Below are 20,317 nucleotides of genomic sequence, written 5' to 3' on the forward strand. Positions count from 1 at the left end.
AGGCAGGATTCGAACCTGCGACCGTAGCAGCAGCGCGTTCCGGACTGAAGCGCCTAGAACCGCTCGGCCACTCCGGCCGGCCCGCGGGCTTATTTGACGACCACACATCTAAAGTAATCTTCCGTTTTGACTGCGTAATCTGCAACTTGTTCGCTTTTTTAATTGCACGGAATTCCTTGTTGTTGTTGTGAAGTATGCTGACGGTCCCGAAACTACAAAGGATCCAGTACACAACACCGCCGCGTCACGGTACGCGTAGAGGGGAAATGTATCTGGAAAGCGCACCGATAATTGTCAGGGACGCCTTCCGACAGTCCACAATGCATGCCGTGATTGGGACACGTGCTGTTAGAACGTCCCGATGCCGAACACTTCTCTTCCAGTGCCGCACCGGAAACCCCCTTGCGCGGGAAAAACCAAGTAGTGTCGGCGCTCACTACAAGATGTCGCGCCGATGTGCGCGCGCAGGTTATTGACGTCACACGGGCGGCCTGCTTGGTAGGGTATCGCTGGCGGTGCGGATAGGACAGTGTTAAACGTGGCCTGCTGTCGAAAGCGTCTGCTTGCGGCCGCTGTCTTGCTGTCTACGCTCTTCTGCGATGCGCTCGGCCCGCTAGGTGCTGGTCGAGTTCATTGTCAGGCCAGATCTGCACGCTTGAGGGCTCGCGCGTCTTCGCCGCTCTCTTGTCATTTGGCTTTCTGACTCGCGACTGCTGAGACTTCGGCAAAAATGCCGCTCTTCGGGAAGAAGGATTCCGCTAAGAAAGCAAAGAAGGAAGCCGAGAAGCAGCCGTCGGTGGAAGACAAGTACGTCCTGAAAGAGCTGCTGGGAACGTAAGTACACATATATTTTTGGTAGCACGCATTGCTTCGCTCCCATGCCCGCTGCGTAATGCTTGTCGTCTTTCTCGTATTGTGACTAGAGCATGTAACATTCTACACAAATGTCAAAGTGTTCCGTGAAATTACAATTACTACGGGGCTCGATAAGAGAAGAATAGCTGTGCGCACGGAAGAAGCGTTTTGTGTGTCTTGTGCGGGTCCCGTAACATTGTTTGTAAACACCGCGCGGCTCGGAGATCTGTCATTTTGTGCTGTCGCAGGAGCATTCGCGTACGGAAAACCTTTTATCTTACACACTAAAGACTCTTTCTTCTGTCCGGTTATTTTGTCGTAGCCAGCGTGCAAGAGTAGGTCATTCATCCTCGCCACGTATATAAATAACGCGCGATGCAGTTTAAGTAATGAATATCCGTTCTGCCGCTAAAACTATATTATTTTCACAAATTGTAGCTTTACGGGATCGTTTTTAGCGGACCACAAATGTATTTCGCTATGATGTACGTTTCGCTACGCATTGGGGTCGATATACTGTACTGCGATGTACCGAAACTAGGTTTCGATGAGGTAACACCTGACAGCACATCGCTATCATACTTCAAACTAGGCGCCATTACGATTTCGTTCCCTAATTTCGGGTACGGCCGCACTAGTTATTCGTGACATCTATACCAGCGATAAATTCTTTGCGTAAGGTTTGTACGCTCGTATGAAGCTCCACACATGTCGTAAACTGACTATAAGTTATGCAACCCTTACGTGACTGTGCAAAAACTGAGACTTCCGTCTTGTGCTATGATGTTGCGTCCGAATCTTTGTAAACGTTACTGACACAAAATTACTGGATGACAGTTCTTCGCAACTGCGGCTTTCCTTAGTTCCTGCTTTTAGCCAATGTCAGAACTGTGTAGGGCATGCTATTCTGTGTAAATACGGCTGTCTTGCCTAATGTCAAACATCAGTTTTTCCCCCAAATCGGTATAGATGTACAAAAAAAAATTGGTGCCCTCTCGATGGAGTTGCGTCTTTACGTCACGTTTGATACGAAAACGCACGCAGTGTGTCGTTGTAGTATTTTGTGAGATGTCAACCTAATTTTCTGAATTGCTATTCTCTTTAAACTTGCCCCTTTGTTTTCATTTACGTGACTCACTAATTCGGATTGCAGATCTTAAAAAGCTGTTACTAACCTGAGCTTTTAATCAGTTTTCCGTTGCTAGAAGTTCTCTGGGAGCGAACTGTGTTGATCCGCTTTACGGAGATAGTTACGTAGATTAATGCGTGGTTCAGAAATTTTCGGCCCACTTCCATTTTTTTTTTTTTTTTTTTTTTTTTTTTTTTTTTTTTTTTTGCACTTGTTAGATCTACCAAGAGCAGCATTAATTTTCTGGCACTGTTCCGGATTGTGCCGATGATTCGACGGCACCGTAGTTTATATTTAGGGCAAATAGACGGTCGTTGAGGCATTTTTAGTTTCTATTACCGGTATGTTCTAACAGTGCCCTAATCGTAGGTAACTGCGAACTTGGAGTAGTCGTTCGCGAGCGCTGCACGCGCAGATAGTTGCAGCACAATTTGGGTAAGTGTGGCGTTTCGCTAATGTATTGCAGCGGCGGGCGAGGGAAGTTGGTTTGGGGGAGTGCAGAGGCGCCTCATCAATTTGCGCGGGTTTCGAGGCGCCCTCGGTCGCGCCGACGCCGAAGACGCGTCTCCGGCGGGCCCCGCATTCCTTCGCCTCCTGCAGAATTTCCTTTCTGCCGGCTCACTTACCGTCTACAGCGGGATCATTAGGGCTCCAGATCTAATTCGCGTCTGCTGCTCGCCGGATTCCACACGGTCGCGTTTCCTTCAGCATCAGAGAATATCGGGCCGTGTAACGTTCACCACTGAATTCGTCTGAAATGGTTAGCCTGAAACGCGGTCCCCTCTCGAAATGTTAGTTTTCGTGACAAAGATATTAGTTTAAGTTGGAGGCTTCTAATTTGACAATTGAAGAGTTGAACTGTCGAACATTGTAACTGCCAAATCTGACGTTTGTCAGGAGAATCAAGAAACAATGTATATTTTTGTACATAACTTATTTGTATCCAAAAAAATACCCAGTGGTGGTACTCACCTCATTACTGCGAAATATTAGACAAATTAGGAAATAAATAATTTATTAAGAACTTTCCAGGTGCCATACCATGCAACTGACTCTTATCTACAAATAAAGTATCTGTTGAAAGTGCTGTTAATACTTAAGTACTAAATTATGTGATAATGCAACTACAGAAGTACAGCAGTAATAATTTACCTAGTATAACTATAGACTACAAAAAAATCATATCCTTTACATTTTTACAACAGAGTAGCATAATTAAATTCAAGAGAAACTTTTGCTGTATTGACTTTTGTTTCCTACAGAACTTCTTGCGGTCAGATTTGGCAAAGCCTGCTGTTGCACTGCCAGCGCTATTGAAGAAACGGCTTTTCATTACATTTACCATACACGCATTGTTTCGTCTATTCACTTTTTCAATTCATTTTTACTATTTTTTAAAACCCGTATTATACTCGAAAACAAAAAAAGGCGCACGAGGAAGGAATTACCAGAGTGGAATGGAAACCGATGTATGTGAGGTAAATGTATTGTATTGTATATTAACCGGGGACCTAGAAACAACGGAGAGGCTCCGTCCCCGCCGCAGCCGCAGTGGTCCACAACCCCACGACGACTACCGCAATCCACTTCACCCCTCCGCCGCCCCACACCGAACCCAGGGTTATTGTGCGGTTCGGCACCCGGTGGACCCCCCAGGGAACGTCTCACACCAGACGAGTGTAACCCCTATGTTTGCGTGATAGAACAATGGTGCTGTACGCGTACGTGGAGAACTTGTTTGCGCAGCAATCGCCGACATAGTGTAACTGAGGCGGAATTAGGGGAACCAGCCCGCATTCATCGAGGCAGATGGAAAACCGCCTAAAAACCATCCACATACTGGCCAGTTCACCGGACCTCGACACAAAACCACCGGGCGGATTCGTGCCGGGGACCAGGCGCTCCTTCCCGCCCGGAAAGCCGTGTGTTAGACCGCACTGCCACCCGGGCGGGCGCGAGGTATATGTACGGACAAATGATTACAGTTTCAGAAAAACTGGGTGACCTACTCAAAAGAAAGAGCTCCGCAAATTGAGCGAGTCAGTAATGCGTTTGTCCACATCTGGCTCTTACGCGAGCAGTTACTGGGTTTGGCATTGACAGAGTTGTTGGATGTCCTAAGGGATATCGTGCCAAACCGTGTCCAATTGGCGCTTTAGATTGTCAAAATAAACGAACTGGTAGACGGCCCTGCCAATAATTCCTCACATGTTCCCAATTTGTAAGAGATCCGGCTACCATGCTGGCCAAGGCAGAATTTGGTAGGCACGAAGACAAACAGTAGAAACTCACCGTGTGCGGTGGCTGAAACTGAAGCCTAGGATGGATTGATGGTTTGCCATGAAGAGCAACAAAACGGGGCGCAGAATACGTACCGCCGTGCTGCAAGGGTTCTGTGGATGACAACCAAAGAGTTCTTCTATGAAAAGAAATGGCACCCCAGACCATGGCTCTTGGTCGCTAGCTCGTATGGTAGACGACACTCAGGTTGGTATCCCACCGCTGTCGATAGCGTCTCTAGGCACGTCTTTGGCCTGGAATCTCATTGACTGGAGTAGAACTGTCTTTAGTGAAGATTCCCGTTTCGAACTGAGCCCACTGACGAACGAACACGCGGCTCGAGACAGTGACAGGCTGACAGTGGTGGAGTACCATCCTGACTCGCCTGACGTACGGCCGGACAACCAGGAATGGTGGTCTGGGATGCAATTACTTTCCATAGCATTTGGTTGTCATCCACAACACCTTTACAGCGCATATTCCACGCCCCATTTTGCTGCCCTTCATGGCAAGCCATCCTGGGCTTAAATTTCAGCAAGATAATGCCCGCCTGCACACTGCGAGAGTTTCTATTGCTGTGTTCGTGCTTGCCAAACCTTGTCTTGACCAGCAAGGTCGCTGTATCTCTCTACAGTTGAGAATGTGTGGAGCATTGTAGACAGAGCCCTCCAACCAGTTCGTGATTTTGACGATCTGACATGCCAGTTGGACAGAATTTGACACGATATACCTCAGGACACCCAAAAACACTTCCAAACCATGCCAAGTCGAATAACTGGTTGTAGAAGGGCCAGAGGTGGATCAACGTGTTATTGGCTTTCTCAATTTGTGAAGCTCTGCCTCTTGAATGAATCATCAGATTTTTTTCTGAAACTGTAGTCATTTGTTCGTCCGTACACGTACATCACGTCTACAGAGTTCCGTCCATCGGATAATTCCAACGTTGTGCATCTTATTTCGTCTTAGTGTGTTTCCTTCCTTTCAAATGGTTCAAATGGCTCTGAGCACTATGGGACTTAACATCTGAGGTCATCAGTCCCCTAGAACTTATCATCATCATCATTTAAGACTGATTATGCCTTTCAGCGTTCAGTCTGGAGCATAGTCCCCCTTATAAAATTCCCCCATGATACGCTATTCAGTGCTAACATTGATGCCTCTTCTGATGTTAAGCCTATTACTTCAAATTCATTCTTAACCGAATCCAGGTACCTTTTCCGTGGTCTACCCCGACTCCTCCTACCCTCTACTGCTAAACCCATGAGTCTCTTGTTTAACCTTGCTTCTCCCATGCGTGTAACATGACCCCACCATCTAAGCCTGTTCGCCCTGACTGCTACATCTATAGAGTCCATTCCCAGTTTTTCTTTGATTTCCTCATTGTGGACACCCTCCTGCCATTGTTCCCATCTACTAGTACCTGCAATCATCCTAGCTACTTTCATATCCGTAACCTCAAGCTTATTGATAAGGTAACCTGAATCCACCCAGCTTTCGCTCCCATACAACAAAGTTGGTCGAAAGATTGAACAGTGCACAGATAACTTAGTCTTGGTACTGACTTCCTTCTTGCAGAAGAGAGTAGATCGTAGCTGAGCGCTCACTGCATTAGCTTTGCTACACCTCGCTTCCAGTTCTTTCACTATGTTGCCATCCTGTGAGAATATGCATCCTAAGTACTTGAAACCGTCCACCTGTTCTAACTTTGTTCCTCCCATTTGGCACTCAGTCCGTTTATATCTCTTTCCCACTGCCATTACTTTCGTTTTGGGGATGTTAATCTTCATACCATAGTCCTTACATATCTGATCTAGCTCTGAAATATTACTTTACAATCTTTCAATCGAATCTGCCATCACAACTAAGTCATCTGCATATGCGAGACTGCTTATTTTGTGTTCACATATCTTAATCTCACCAAGCCAGTTCATTGTTTTCACCATATAATCCATAAATAATATGAACAACAGTGGAGACAGGTTGCAGCCTTGTCTTACCCCTGAAACTACTCTGAACCATGAACTCAATTCACCGTCAACTCTAACTGCTGCCTGACTATCTATGTAAAGACCTTTAATTGCTTGCAAAAGTTTGCCTCCTATTTCATAATCTCGTAGAACAGACAATAACTTCCTTCTAGGAACCCGGTCATATGCCTTTTCTAGATTTATAAAGCATAGATACAATTCCCTGATCCACTCGTAACACTTTCCTAGAACTTAGAACCACTTAAACCTAACTAACCTAAGGACATCACACCCATGCATGCCCGAGGCAGGATTCGAACCTGCGACCTTAGCGGTATCGCCGGCCATGGTGGCCGAGCGGTTCTAGGCGCTTCAGTCTGGAACCGCGCGACTGCTACGGTCGCAGGTTGAAATCCTGCTTTGGGCATGGATGTGTGTGATGTCCTTGGGTTAGTTAGGTTTAAGTTCTAGGGGACTGATGACCTCAGATGTTAAGTCCCATAGTGCTCAGAGCCATTTGAACCGTAGCGGTGTCGCGGTTCCAGACTGAAGCGCCTAGAACCACTCGGCCACTGCGGCCGGCTTTCTTCCTTTACAAAGATATTTTATTGATATAAACTTCAGCTTATATACACTCCGCTTACCGTACAAACTGCCCTCCAACTAAATGGAAACGTTGACGCATGGCATTAGGAGCACCAGAGGGGAGCACTGTTTGGCGCAAGGACCAGTCGCCGTCTAGTAATGAGTGTTTTAAAAGTTTTCCCATGATTTGGTACTTCGATCAAGTCTAGATATATGCAACAGAGCACTGAGAACACAGCGGCACTGCAAACGCGTTTTGTGAAAAAATGGCAGTTCGTTTGACATTTCCGCTCTTCAGTTGTTGAATCCAACGACTATTTTACGAATTAAAATTTGGGGTAACAGACTGATCTGTAGTATATCAGCCCAAGGTCTACGTTCACTCCATATTTAACTCACTTCTAGTATAAGTAACTAAAACTGCATGGTAAATTCAGAAGAAACCTGCGTTACGTAATACAAAAATCTCAGGAGTGTATGTAGATGCATATTATACGCACATACGTCACACATACGCTATTAAAAATTCAGAGGAGAATGTGAGGAGGGTACTAAATAACTATCACTAGCCAAAGTGCTTTTCAACAGGCATTATAATCGAGACTTGCGTTTTCCGTCGTTTTCCTAAATCGTGTGAGACAAATGCGGGGATGGTTCCTTCAGCAAAGCCACCGCCGACCGCCTGTTATATTTCCGTAAAGACATCCTTGTGTATTCTGCGTTCGTAGGCCCTGTATTACAGTTATTTATTTTCATAGTACTATGATGGCATATTTTTGCGAGACGATCCCTAGTGAACAAAGAAGGAAAGAAAAAGTAGTAACGTACGTCTGGGACACCCTGTACATCTATCGTTACCGTGACTAGTGGCTAAAAAATAATCCTTGCGTTAATGTTGTTCATATATGCAAGGTGTAATTCATGTAGAATATCACAATGTCAACTTAGTTCATCTCATTAGAAAGTGACAGTCATTTTAAGTAATATTTTGTTTCCATTTCACTAGAACCGTGCCGTACTCTTTCACTATGAGACTTAAAATCTGAGGTCATCAGTTCTCTAGACTTAAAACTACGTAAACCTAACTAACCTAAGGACATCACACACATCCATGTCCGAGGCGGGATTCGAACCTGCGACCGTAGCAGTCGCGGGGTTCCGGACTGAAGCGCCTAGAGCCGCTCGGGCACAGCGGCCGGCTGTACCGTGCGAGAAAAAGGGCTTACACAGCTGGGGTGGCACCCCCTACATAGCAATGATCTGGCTGATGATGCACGAAATTTCCATTAGCAGATAAGACGTGTGATAGTGATGGCTTGGAATGTAATGTGAATGATATAGTATGCGGTAGCGTCCCACGCCCGGGTTCCCGGTTTCGATTCCCGGCGTCGTCAGGGATTTTCTCTGCCTCGTGATGACTGGGTGTTGTGTGATGTCCTTAGGTTAGTTAGGTTTAAGTAGTTCTAAGTTCTAGGGGACTGATGACCATAGATGTTAAGTCCGATAGTGCTCAGAGCCATTTGAACCATTTGAACCAATGATATAGTAACTAGGGTATCGTAAAATCAGCGCGTAGCTTATGGAGAAGAAGAGAATCTAAACGTTTGAGATGTGGAGCTACAGAAGGATATCGAAAATCAGGTGGTGTGATAAGGAATGAGGTTTTCGACAGAATCGGCGAAAGAAGGAATACATGGAGAACACTGACAAGTTCCAAGGAAAGGATAATACGACTTGCGCTACGGCATCAGGGAATAACCTCCATAGTACTAGAGGCGAAAATCTATAGGGGAAGACTGAAATTTGAATACGTTCAAAAAAGAATTGAGGACGTACGGGATGAAAATTGAGATATATGAAAACAGAAACGTAAACTAGTTACAAACTACGGCGTGCACACACTTTATTCAACATTTAAACGTCACTACAGATATCCGGATTTAAGTAGTGACATGATCGATATGACTGCCATCATAGCGATGATGTGGCGCAGACGAATAGCGAAATTGTGCATGACCCGATGAAGTGGGAATGAAATCACTTCCAGACCCTTCACGTACCGTTCGGTAGTCACCGTGCCATCGAGGAATATCGCACCGATTATTCCGTGACTGACTGGACATTGCACACCACACAGTCACCCGTTGAGGGTGAAGAGACTTCACCATCGCGAAAAGCGGATTCGCAGTCCCCCAAATGCGTCAGTTTTGCTTATTGACGAACCCATCGAAATTAAAGTGGGCTTTGTGGTGTCACCGCCAGACACCACACTTGCTAGGTGGTAGCCTTTAAATCGGCCGCGGTCCGTTAGTATACGTCGGACCCGCGTGTCGCCACTGTCAGTGATTGCAGACCGAGCGCCGCCACACGGCAGGTCTAGAGACACTTCCTAGCACTCGCCCCAGTTGTACAGCCGACTTTGCTAGCGAAGCTACACTGACCAATACGCTCTCATTTGCCGAGACGATAGTTAACATAGCCTTCAGCTACGTCATTTGCTACGACCTAGCAAGGCGCCATTACCAGTTTATATTGGATATTAAAACCGGTACCGTCAAGAGCGATGTATACCAATTATGGATTAAATTTAAGTATTACTTCAACTACGTACTTTATTTGCTATATTAATAACATTGTAATGTTCCAGACCTCACGCCAGTCTGCGTGAGCTTAACGCGTGCCTTTCGGCATCCTCGCATAGTGACTTGGCTGTCTTGCCAAGTCACAACAGGCTTCGTTGCTAAACCAAACCGCACACAACATATTAATTTCCATCATGCCCCGTGGCCAACTACGCAGTTCGAACGTCCTAACGCAAACCGTTAAGAAGTCACGACGATTTAATTTCATATAGTTCAATAACTGTCATCCTGAAGGTTGCAAGTGCTGTTCTGACTAGGGGAGGCCACGACGTTCGGATCGCGAGTTTAGTTCAAACTTTTTACACTTTTAATAGTCCATTACGACAACATAATGTGCAAATAGTAAGGCGTACTACGTTTGCGGTTTAGAGAAAACTGCAACAGAAATATACGATTCACTGGCGTACAGGTGTCGTGGCTCGAAGCTCGAGATGGTCGCCGTATTGTGGTTAACGTTCTAGCTTCGTAATCGGTGGATCGTTGTATCGAGTCCCGCTCATGCTTTTTTTAATTTGTTAAATTTCAACACTAGTCATATTACTCCCCACATACCACTTTCGAAAGGTAATATGACGAAAAGTTACGCGTATTTGCACGAATTTTCATCGAATTTCCAAAGTTATTTGAGTATTTCCTTATTTTTATCATCACAATAAGTATTATGTTTATAACTAGCGACAAGTAAACGACCAGACGCATAAGGTTTCCCTGAAAGCGCATGCTTGTCGTCATTTCCGAAATCCCATACACCTGCAGTCTGGTAAGGCGCAGAGAACTGCTTTATCCCTGGACGCTTCGATCTACATGTTAAGGTTTAAAGGACGAGGGACAGGCTTGGAAAGCCCAAGCCAAACATCAGTAAATAAAGATGAAAATCACTTTATTCGATAATACAGTGAGTTACAATATGTCAGAATATGAGGATAATGAGCAATTTAGCGTTGGCTGTCTTTCTGACGTTGTAAGTTGCAGGATGATATTCTTCATACAGACATGGAAAAGAAAATTACAACGCCATATACTACATTGAATGAACAGTTTTCCCGTACACAAGGAATCTTTAGAATTTCTGAGGGAAAAATAAAGCTCGTTGACATTTTGAAAATTTTCTTTTTTCCGACAATATGGATGCAGACCAGGCGTAACGCAACATTTTCGTATGTATCGCAACTGAAAATTGGTGATGTAAGACTGTATTTTAAAAGCATCTTCACGAGAAACAACGTCTCGTTCACTGTTGTTCAAATATGAACATGTTCGAAGGCGCTTGATATTGTGTAACACGTGTATGAAAATAAAAGACGCATAATATTCGTTGTAATAATAGAAATTAGTAAACAGCCAAATAACATTGGAAATTAAATAGTTCAAATGGCTCTGAGCACTATGGGACTTAACATCTGAGGTCATCATTTCCCTAGAACTTGGAACTACTTAAACCTAACTAGCCTAAGGACATTACACACATCGAGGACCGAGGCAGGATTCGAACCTGCGACCGTAGCTGTCGCGCGGTTCCATACTGAAGAGCTTAGAACCGCTCGGCCACTCTGTCCGGCGGAAATTAAATAAAAGTTCGTGTAGACACCCGTGTGTTCTCATCATATTACCTTTCAAATATAATATGTACGAAATAAAATGATTTGTGTTCAAAAAAATATAAATCACAAAAAGCTCTAGCCAGCGAACCACCGATTGCAGAGCTTGAACGCTAACTGCATGACCGACGCCAGCTCGTGCGAAGTGCTGCAACGCACCGGCACGTCATTGACAAGTAAAACTTCTCTCGCGATTTTCTCGCAAACGCGTAAGTAATGCGTCTTATTACTTGCACATCATGTCGTCGTAACGGACTATAAAAAGTATACCAAGTTTGAAATAAATCTGATACGAACTTCGTGTCCTCCCTTGTAAAACGACGCATAAGCATTTTGCAAGTTACACATACTAAGCATTCTACCGTTGGGAAACACACTGAAATACTTAAGATTTTTTAATCATATATTTCAGACACCGCTCTCCCATAACCGGTTTCGATTTATTGCCAAGCCGTCATCTGACGATTAGTTAAAAAAAAAAAAAAAACACACACACAGAAGGGCTTATGGTAAAATGTTGAGAAACTAAATTACAAATCAAACTAACTTCTATTCGTACTTGAACACGCTGTATAGTAACTCAACACACCTGGACAGGCGTCCACCATGTAGACACGTCTGCGCTAAGGCTGTTGTAACTGAAGGCTATAGTCTGTTACCTAATAGTAACAGATTGCATACTCTTAAATACCAAATGTAGTACTTAAAATATTGACAACATAAAATTGGTTGAGAGCCAAACGTTTTCGAAAGAGGAAACCGGTCCGCCAGGGTCGCGAATCCCGAGTAACAAGTTAGTATCTTGCTGTCGCTGGTGTACATTAAACAGCCATAATGAGAAATTGATAAACCAGACTAGTATCAGAAGTGTAAAGCGTGAGAAATACGAGCTCCAACAAATAGAAAGGCAAAAAAAACACGGCAAAGAGTTACAGTAGCAGATCAAGAAATACTACGAAAGAAGCTTACTTAAAGAAATCACTATGTTCATTTTTGGGTATTTTTTTAAATAGTAAAAATTTTAAGCGCTTAAGTTTATCAAAACGATAATGTGTAGGAGCATAACGATAAGTACTAAGGTACTCAACTGTGTGTCAACTTTTATTTTATTTTCAAAATGAGAACCAAAATCTACGTGATGTCCCGTTATCGCAAAATGAAGAAAGAACCATTGACCAGAAACATCTTAGATTCTTCGGATGTTCAGAATTTTGTGCAAAGGGGCGTACTGCCGTCTTTGCTACAAGAATAATCTCCATAGAAATTGGAAGTGGAATGCTTAAGCATATTCACTATGCTTATGTTAGCTCCATTACAAGTATGTTTTGGGACCGGACTGCGCAGTCCCAAAGATAAAATATTATGACCTTCCAGAAAAGAATAATCGCAACGATTTGCGATGTATGTCTCCAACTTAGAGTAGGCTGTTGTTCAAGCGTCCTGGAATTAAATCTTTGCCATGCATTTCCATCTACTTCGTGAGATTTGTGATTAACAAATGGTGCAAATGGCTCTGAGCACTATGGGACTTAACATCTATGGTCATCAGTCCCCTAGAACGTAGAACTACTTAAACCTAACTAACCTAAGGACATCACACACATCCATGCCCGAGGCAGGATTCGAACCTGCGACCGTAGCGGTCGCGCGGTTCCAGACTGTATGTGATTTACAATAAGGACTCATTCGAAAGGAACTGCTGCATTAACTGAAGTGATTTGCAGTTGCAAAACCCTTCCTTAATACAAAGAAGAATGTGCACTATACTAAAAGGACAATTTTCAGTGGGCGCTCAGTAGAAACGAAAAATTTAATGAAGACTAGATTTTTCAAACCTAAGACTTCCTTGTGGTTCACTCTTGCCTTCCATTACACGAGTTCAGGCCGGTAGCTTAGCATTTCGCTATATCGTTTTTTGTATGAATGATTTATAAATCTTGTTTTCGTTTTTTCCACTTTAGTTAGCATTTTGTGAATTGCGCGTGTCGCGCTTCATTCCATAGCATATCTGTGGCTCAGATGAGAACTGAGAAAGAAAATGTAATAAAATTGCGGAACTACTTCAGCGTAAAAACCGCCGAAAACCAGCTGAGAAATAAGTTATAATGTCTTGTCGACATAGAGTACATATTACCTCTATTACAATCCAAAACTGGACTCGCATTCGGGAGGACGACGGTTCAATCCCACGTCCAGCCATCCTGCTCTAGGTTTTCTGTGATTTCCCTAAATTGCTCCAGGCAAATGCAGGGATGGTTCCTTTGAAAGGGCACTACCGACTTCCTTCCCCGTCCTTCCATAATCCGATGAGACCGATGACCTCGTAGTTTAGTCTCTTCCCACAAACAACCCAAAACTTAGTGTGTATGATCTTCAAATTGTCAGTGGTATAATTTGTGTAGAGAAAGGTGTACATAGCCAGTATATTGTTGCATAGTCGTTCAGGGCTTATTGTTAAGTGGCGTTTACTTTTTATCAGACGAATTACGAATTTAAACATCATTTTCACGTCTTCTCGAAACACAATGGCATTAGTAAGAAAAGGTTTACAACCAAGGACATGTTTTGTCAAATGACGCGGATCACAAGTGACTTCCACGTTAGTTTCAGATACATTCTTAAACGTTGCCTAACACGTTATTGAAATAGTTGCTACAAAGCAGCCCAGTTTTATCAAGTAAATAATGAAATGAGCGACATAGTGCGATATTCTTAGATGATTGGAAGATTATATATGTAGACGAATCGATGAATCACGGTTCCACCTTAATGGACACGTTAATTCACAAAATAACCGTTATTTGAGTTCTGAGGAACCTAACGTAATTGATGCATGATCGTAAAATAGGACTGTGGTGCGCTATCAGTGGTGGGAGAAAAACTGGCCCCATCTCCTTTTTTCAGGAAACGATTAACAGCGAGAGGTATGTGGAAAATATTTTGCCGACTTTCTTTGCCCAATGCAGCCAACTTACCATTACAGGAAATTCGTGACGTGGTAAAAGACAATTATCACTCCCCCCCACCAAGCAATTTTTATCCCGAGGGGGAGGGGCATTAAAAGTTAAAGTGTAGAAATTAATTCAAAGCATTTTAGATGAGCTTAAAACTAACATTCGTCACGAGATTGCTACCATTTCTCAGAGGGAACTTCAGAGTTCAATGAGCAGTTTCCTAAGCAGCAGTCCGGAACCGCGGGACTGCTACGGTCGCAGGTTCGAATCCTGCCTCGGGCATGGGTGTGTGTGATGTCCTTAGGTTAGTTAGGTTTAAGTAGTTCTAAGTTCTAGGGGACTTATGACCTAAGATGTTAAGTCCCGTAGTGCTCAGAGCCATTTGAACCATTTCCTAAGCAGCAATCAGAGATGCTTGAGCAATGACGGGAGGCAGTTTCAGCATGTCCTTTGCTTAATATACGTGAGTAATTTACTTTCGTTGTTAAGTGTTGATTTTATGTAAGAAATAACTTATACGGCAAATCATACTATATTTACTGCGGGCCTCTCGTGAGCCGAGCCGCGGACAAATCAGCCGGCTTCGCCGGCCAGTCGCACGCTGCGAAAGTTGTTGCGTTAACGATTCATCACTGTGTATATACTCATATTATTTATATTTTATTATTTATTTATTTGCCTTTCCAGCATTTTTAAAGATACTTCTTACAGGAGACTCTTGTATCCATTATACTGGCCGTGTTATGATGGTAGTTTTTTTACTAAATATAGTCCTACGCAGCTCCACAGATTGTGTTCCATATTTTCTAATTCTTTAGCATTTTCTGGGGTTTTGTTTGGACTTCCGAAGTCTTCCATGATATTCAAATGGATTGTATATCGTTCCGATACTGGACGGAGGTTTACATAGGCGGCAAAAGTTTCGTGTGGTTACCAGGATCGAAAAGTGACCAACCTTCTTTCGAGTGAATAAATTAATTGATAAAGCTCTAACAGTAATAAAGCATGTGCTTTTCCTCACGTGCGGGCGTTACACTTGGCGACAAAAGGATTTAAAACTTTGTTGTTAAATATCTGCCGGCCGAAGTGGCCGTGCGGTTCTAGGCGCTCCAGTCTGGAACCACGAGACCGATACGGTCGCAGGTTCGAAACCTGCCTCGGGCATGGATGTATGTGATGTCCTTAGGTTAGTTAGGTTTAACTAGTTCTAAGTTCTAGGGGACTAATGACCTCAGAAGTTGAGTCCGATAGTGCTCAGAGCCATTTGAGCCATTTTTGTTAAATATCTCGTTTTAGGGGTAGTACTAGATCAGCAACTGTTGATAGCGAGCACTGGATCTTTTTCAGCTGCAAAAATTACGCAGTTTGCTTCATGATTGAGTAGTTAGTTTTGTGGAACAACAGTTTCTACATACTATTAAATATTTCGTATGAAGAATTTTTGTGTTTCACATAAATGACAACGATTAGCGTTTCTTGTTCAAATGGCTCTGAGCACTATGGGACTTAACATCTGAGGTCATCGCCGGCCGCGATGGTCTAGTGGCTCTAGGCGCGCAGTCCGGAACCGCGGGACTGCTACGGTCGCAGGTTCGAATCCTGCCTCGGGCATGGATGTGTGTGATGTTCTTAGGTTAGTTCGGTTTAAGTAGTTCTAAGTTCTAGGGGACTGATGACCACAGCAGTTGAGTCCCATAGTGCTCAGAGCCATTTGAACCATCTGAGGTCATCAGTCCCCTGGAACTTAGAACTACTTAAACCTAACTAACCTAAGGACATCACACACATCCATGCCCGAGGCAGGATTCGAACCTGGGACTGCAGCTGTTGCGTGGTTCCAGACTGAAGCGCCTAGAACCGCTCGGCCACATCGACCGTCGCGTTTCTTGTACGTAGATGTTAATACAGTCGTCCGCCCCCGGTAGCTGAATGGTCGACGTGACGGATTGTCAGTCCTTTGGGCCCGGGATCGATTCCCGGCTGGGTCGGGGAATTTTCTCCGCCTAGGGACTGGGTGTTGTGCTGTCATCATCCTATCACCCTCATCGACTGCAGATCGCCGGAGTGGTGTCAAATTGAAAGACGGGCAACCGGTGACCGGTTTGCCCGACGGGGTGCCCTAGCCATACTATTAAATTAAAAAATTAATACAGTTATCAACATAAGTTTTCTGAGTATAGTACCGCGTCATAATGTAAAAACTACTGCTGCTGGAGAAAAACCAACGTTTCGGCCACGTTTGCAGCGGTTTTCTTCTGGGTCTAATGACGCGGTACCATACCCAGAAAACTTTTATGTCGAGTGACTCTGGCCGCGGAAGCCTACGCAGTTATATAATACTGTTATGTTTGAACAATGAATTTCGAACACCGTTTAAACTGAACTAATTTCAGCTGTTACGGTGTATCTTTCAGCTCCCCCTGGGTAATTCTGGCGTTTCCTCACTGAGGAGCGGAAAACTGAAGAGATTTCGCTTGTTCTCTAGATTGCTGTTTTTGTCTCACACTGACTCCTTTTCTGCTAACACTCTGAGGAGATAGTTACGACAGCATTACTGCGTTCACCCGGGCATCAGGTTATACAGATCATTTGTTGCACTTTTCATCGACGATAATATTTTGCATAAGGAAAGGTATCTTTCTTTTTTGACAATAACTGCGAGGTGCGCCTCAGCAACAACGTACTGAGCACCTATCGCGCACTGAAACGAAAGGACTAAAAAGTACAGGGTTATTACAAATGATTGAAGCGATTTCACAGCTCTACAATAACTTTATTATTTGAGATTTTTTTCACAATGCGTTGCGCACACATACAAAAACTCAAAAAGTTTTTTTAGTGATTCACAAATGTTCGGTATGTGCCCCTCTAGTGATTCGGCAGACATCAAGCCGATAATCAAGTTCCTCCCACACTCGGCGCAGCATGTCCCCATCAATGAGTTCGAAAGCGTCGTTGATGCGAGCTCGCAGTTCTGGCACGTTTCTTGGTAGAGGAGGTTTAAGCACTGAATCTTTCACATAACCCCACAGAAAGAAATCGCATGGGGTTAAGTCGGGAGAGCGTGGAGACCGTGACATGAATTGCTGATCATGATCTCCACCACGACCGATCCATCGGTTTTCCAATCTCCTGTTTAAGAAATGCCGAACATCATGATGGAAGTGCGGTGGAGCACCATCCTGTTGAAAGATGAAGTCGCCGCTGTCGGTCTCCAGTTGCGGCATGAGCCAATTTTCCAGCATGTCCAGATACACGTGTCCTGTAACGTTTTTTCGCAGAAGAAAATGGGGCCGTAATCTTCAAACCGTGAGATTGCACAAAACACGTTAACTTTTGGTGAATTGCGAATTTGCTGCACGAATGTGTGAGGATTCTCTACCGCCCAGATTCGCACACTGTGTCTGTTCACTTCACCATTAAGAAAAAATGTTGCTTCCTCACTGAAAACAAGTTTCGCACTGAACGCATCCTCTTCCATGAGCTGTTGCAACCGCTCCGAACATTCAAAGCGTTTGACTTTGTCATCGGGTGTCAGGGCTTGTAGCAATTGTAAACGGTAAGGCTTTTGCTTTAGCCTTTTCCGTAAGATTTTCCAAACCGTCGGCTGTGGTACGTTTAGCTCCCTGCTTGCTTTATTCGTCGACTTCCGCGGGCTACGCGTGAAACTAGCCCGCAAGCGTTCAACCGTTTCTTCGCTCACTGCAGGCCGACCCGTTGATTTCCCCTTACAGAGGCATCCAGAAGCTTTAAACTGCGCATACCATCGCCGAATGGAGTTAGCAGTTGGTGGATCTTTGTTGAACTTCGTCCTGAAGTGTCGTTGCACTGTTACGACTGACTGATGTGAGTGCATTTCAAGCACGACATACGCTTTCTCGGCTCCTGTCGCCATTTTGTCTCACTGCGCTCTCGAGCGCTCTGGCGGCAGAAACCTGAAGTGCGGCTTCAGCCGAACAAAACTTTATGAGTTTTTCTACGTATCTGTAGTGTGTCGTGACCATATGTCAATGAATGGAGCTACAGCGAATTTATGAAATCGCTTCAATCATTTGTAATAGCCATGTATAATCGGGTCACACGTACTCCTGACGGACGAATGTAGAGCCGCGTTGTTCGTGTAATATTTTATAAAACAGCTTCTTCCTGTAACATATCCAAAGGGTACGGACTATAGCTGTTTCTTTGCCATCTGCAAGCATTCTCCACGTACAGGATTTCGTATGTAGCTCATCATTAGGGAAATTTCATCATGCATACTGCTGCCACAGAGCCTCGTGGTTTCGTCTTCGAAAGGTGTACTTCGAATCTCATTCTGTTTTCTTGTGTCCTTGAGCGAGTGGTCCGTTCCTAAGGACCTCGCTGTGGAGAGGCGTCAGACGCTAAAACAACCAATAGAAGTTCTCGCTGCTCTCGTGACGGTGTTCCTGGTGCTCTGTCTACAAGAGAGGCGGAGGTACTACGGCACAGGCCAATAAATAAGGGTAATTCAGGAGCTGACGGTTGGTATAACTGAAGACCAGACGAGAAACTGAACAATTCAGATAGCGCTAGCTGTTGGGGACTGACTTTATGTGCCAAAAAGTAAGAGAGTCGCACTGTTTACCACAAGCTTTTACCGAGTAAGCTAACGACGAGAACACGGGTTTGCCATAACTTGACTTCCAAGAAACTTTACCCAGTGGAAGAGCGCTCAAAAAAAGCGAACACTTGTCTCGGCTTATCCGCAGATACTCGCCGCTTTCGGAGAAAACGACGGTCAAAGTTTCAGAGGTACTTGATGCCATTTGGCAATTTCGTAATTCAACCGAAGCGGCGGCACGGTGCGTGGCATTGCGATTGCAGTTTTGTGTCCCGTGTTGGAAACCCGATTATTGCTTTAATTCTATATTTTAAACATTGCTGCACAACAGCAACGGTTTCACGTATTAAAATTATAAACAGCCGACCAGTTGCAATGGATAAAGAAATTATTTACCTAGGTTTCGACAAATATAAATTTGTCTTCTTCAGAAGGTAGCAATTTTACATTAGTAAGGACTAATGTACCATCGCCGTTTTTACAATTGTCGGCATAGATCCATGTGTCAAAAATAAAATACAGCCCTAGAATTAGGGTTTGTCACGTAAATATGAAATAGCTCATGGAATATCCATGAGCTATTTCATATTTACGTGACAATGTAAATGATGCAGTTCATGAAAAGGTAATAACACTGACGGTAAAATTACCTGTTGAGCCGTTGTTTCTAACTGGACGCTTTGCAACAGCCAAAACTAAAGAGAGCTGTTTTATTTTATAAAACATTACACGAACAAAGCGGCTCTACATTCGTCCGTCAGGAGTACGTGGGACCTGAGTATACTTTTTAGTATTTTTAATAATTAACAGCCTCAGTTGCACCGTTTACCTAGAATTTACCTAGGTTTCAGTCGGGACAACCCAACCTTCTTCGGAATAACAGTAACTAGCGTTTGTCCATAGTGGATATCGTCAAGCTAAAACTACAAATCCATAAATCATCGTCAGACTATAAAACTTATCTGGAACTGCCTCGGCCCCACTTCGTGACCGCGATGCGGCAGCCACTAGTGCTATACTGTTATTCTGAAGAAGGTTGGGTTATCCCGACTGAAACCTAGATAAATTCTAGGTAAACGGTGCAACTGAGGCTGTTAATTATTAAAATTAATATTTACACAGTTACTGACAGGGCCGCGAAATGTTGAAGTTATTTAAATACGTTTTAGTCCTTTCATTTCAGTGTGTGATAGGTGCCCCTACGTTGTTGCTGAGGCACACCTCGCAGTTATTGTCAAAAAAGAAAGATAACTGTCCTTATGCAAAATATTATCATCGGTAAAAAGTGCAACAAATGTTACGTAGAAACTGATGCGCGAGTGAACGCAGTAATGCTGTCGTAGCTATCTCCTCAGAGTGTTAGCAGAAAAGGAGTGAGTGTCTGGCCATTCGTGATGGCCCACGTCGCAGTTCGCGCAGTGTTACGACATGCGATTTCTTCACCACGTGCGCGCCTGCAGACCAAGGGCAACACGCTGCCTTATCAAGAGGTCAGTCCCGGACGGTCGCAGATCTGCCATAACCCGTAGCATCGAGCCGAGTCCAAAGATCCCGCAAGCATAGTGTCGACGGCGGCCGCTCTCCGCTTACACAGAACAGATACCGCACACGGTTTGTGGCTACGTAAAATTGGCTTTTTAAACGTTATCACTGCCGTTTTTTATGAATGCACGTAACATGAGTCACCAATGTAACAGTCATCTTCTGTTACAAGCCAGGGCTGAA

The 20,317-nt window shown here is 44.1% G+C and overlaps 1 protein-coding gene across 1 annotated transcript in view; it reads left to right on the top strand.

Annotated features, from left to right (window-relative positions):
* The first annotated feature begins 541 nt into the window (after positions 1-541).
* Positions 542-20,317, top strand: part of LOC126183988 (calcium/calmodulin-dependent protein kinase type 1-like) — a 376,556-nt gene continuing 356,780 nt past the window's right edge. Inside the window, exon 1 of the mRNA XM_049926340.1 lies at positions 542-834. Within this exon, the coding sequence (XP_049782297.1) occupies positions 731-834 (104 nt within the window). The 5' untranslated portion in view covers positions 542-730. The remainder of the gene's footprint in view (positions 835-20,317) is intronic.

This window comes from Schistocerca cancellata, chromosome 4 (assembly GCF_023864275.1).
Source record: "Schistocerca cancellata isolate TAMUIC-IGC-003103 chromosome 4, iqSchCanc2.1, whole genome shotgun sequence".
NCBI classification, from domain to species: Eukaryota; Metazoa; Arthropoda; class Insecta; order Orthoptera; family Acrididae; genus Schistocerca; species Schistocerca cancellata.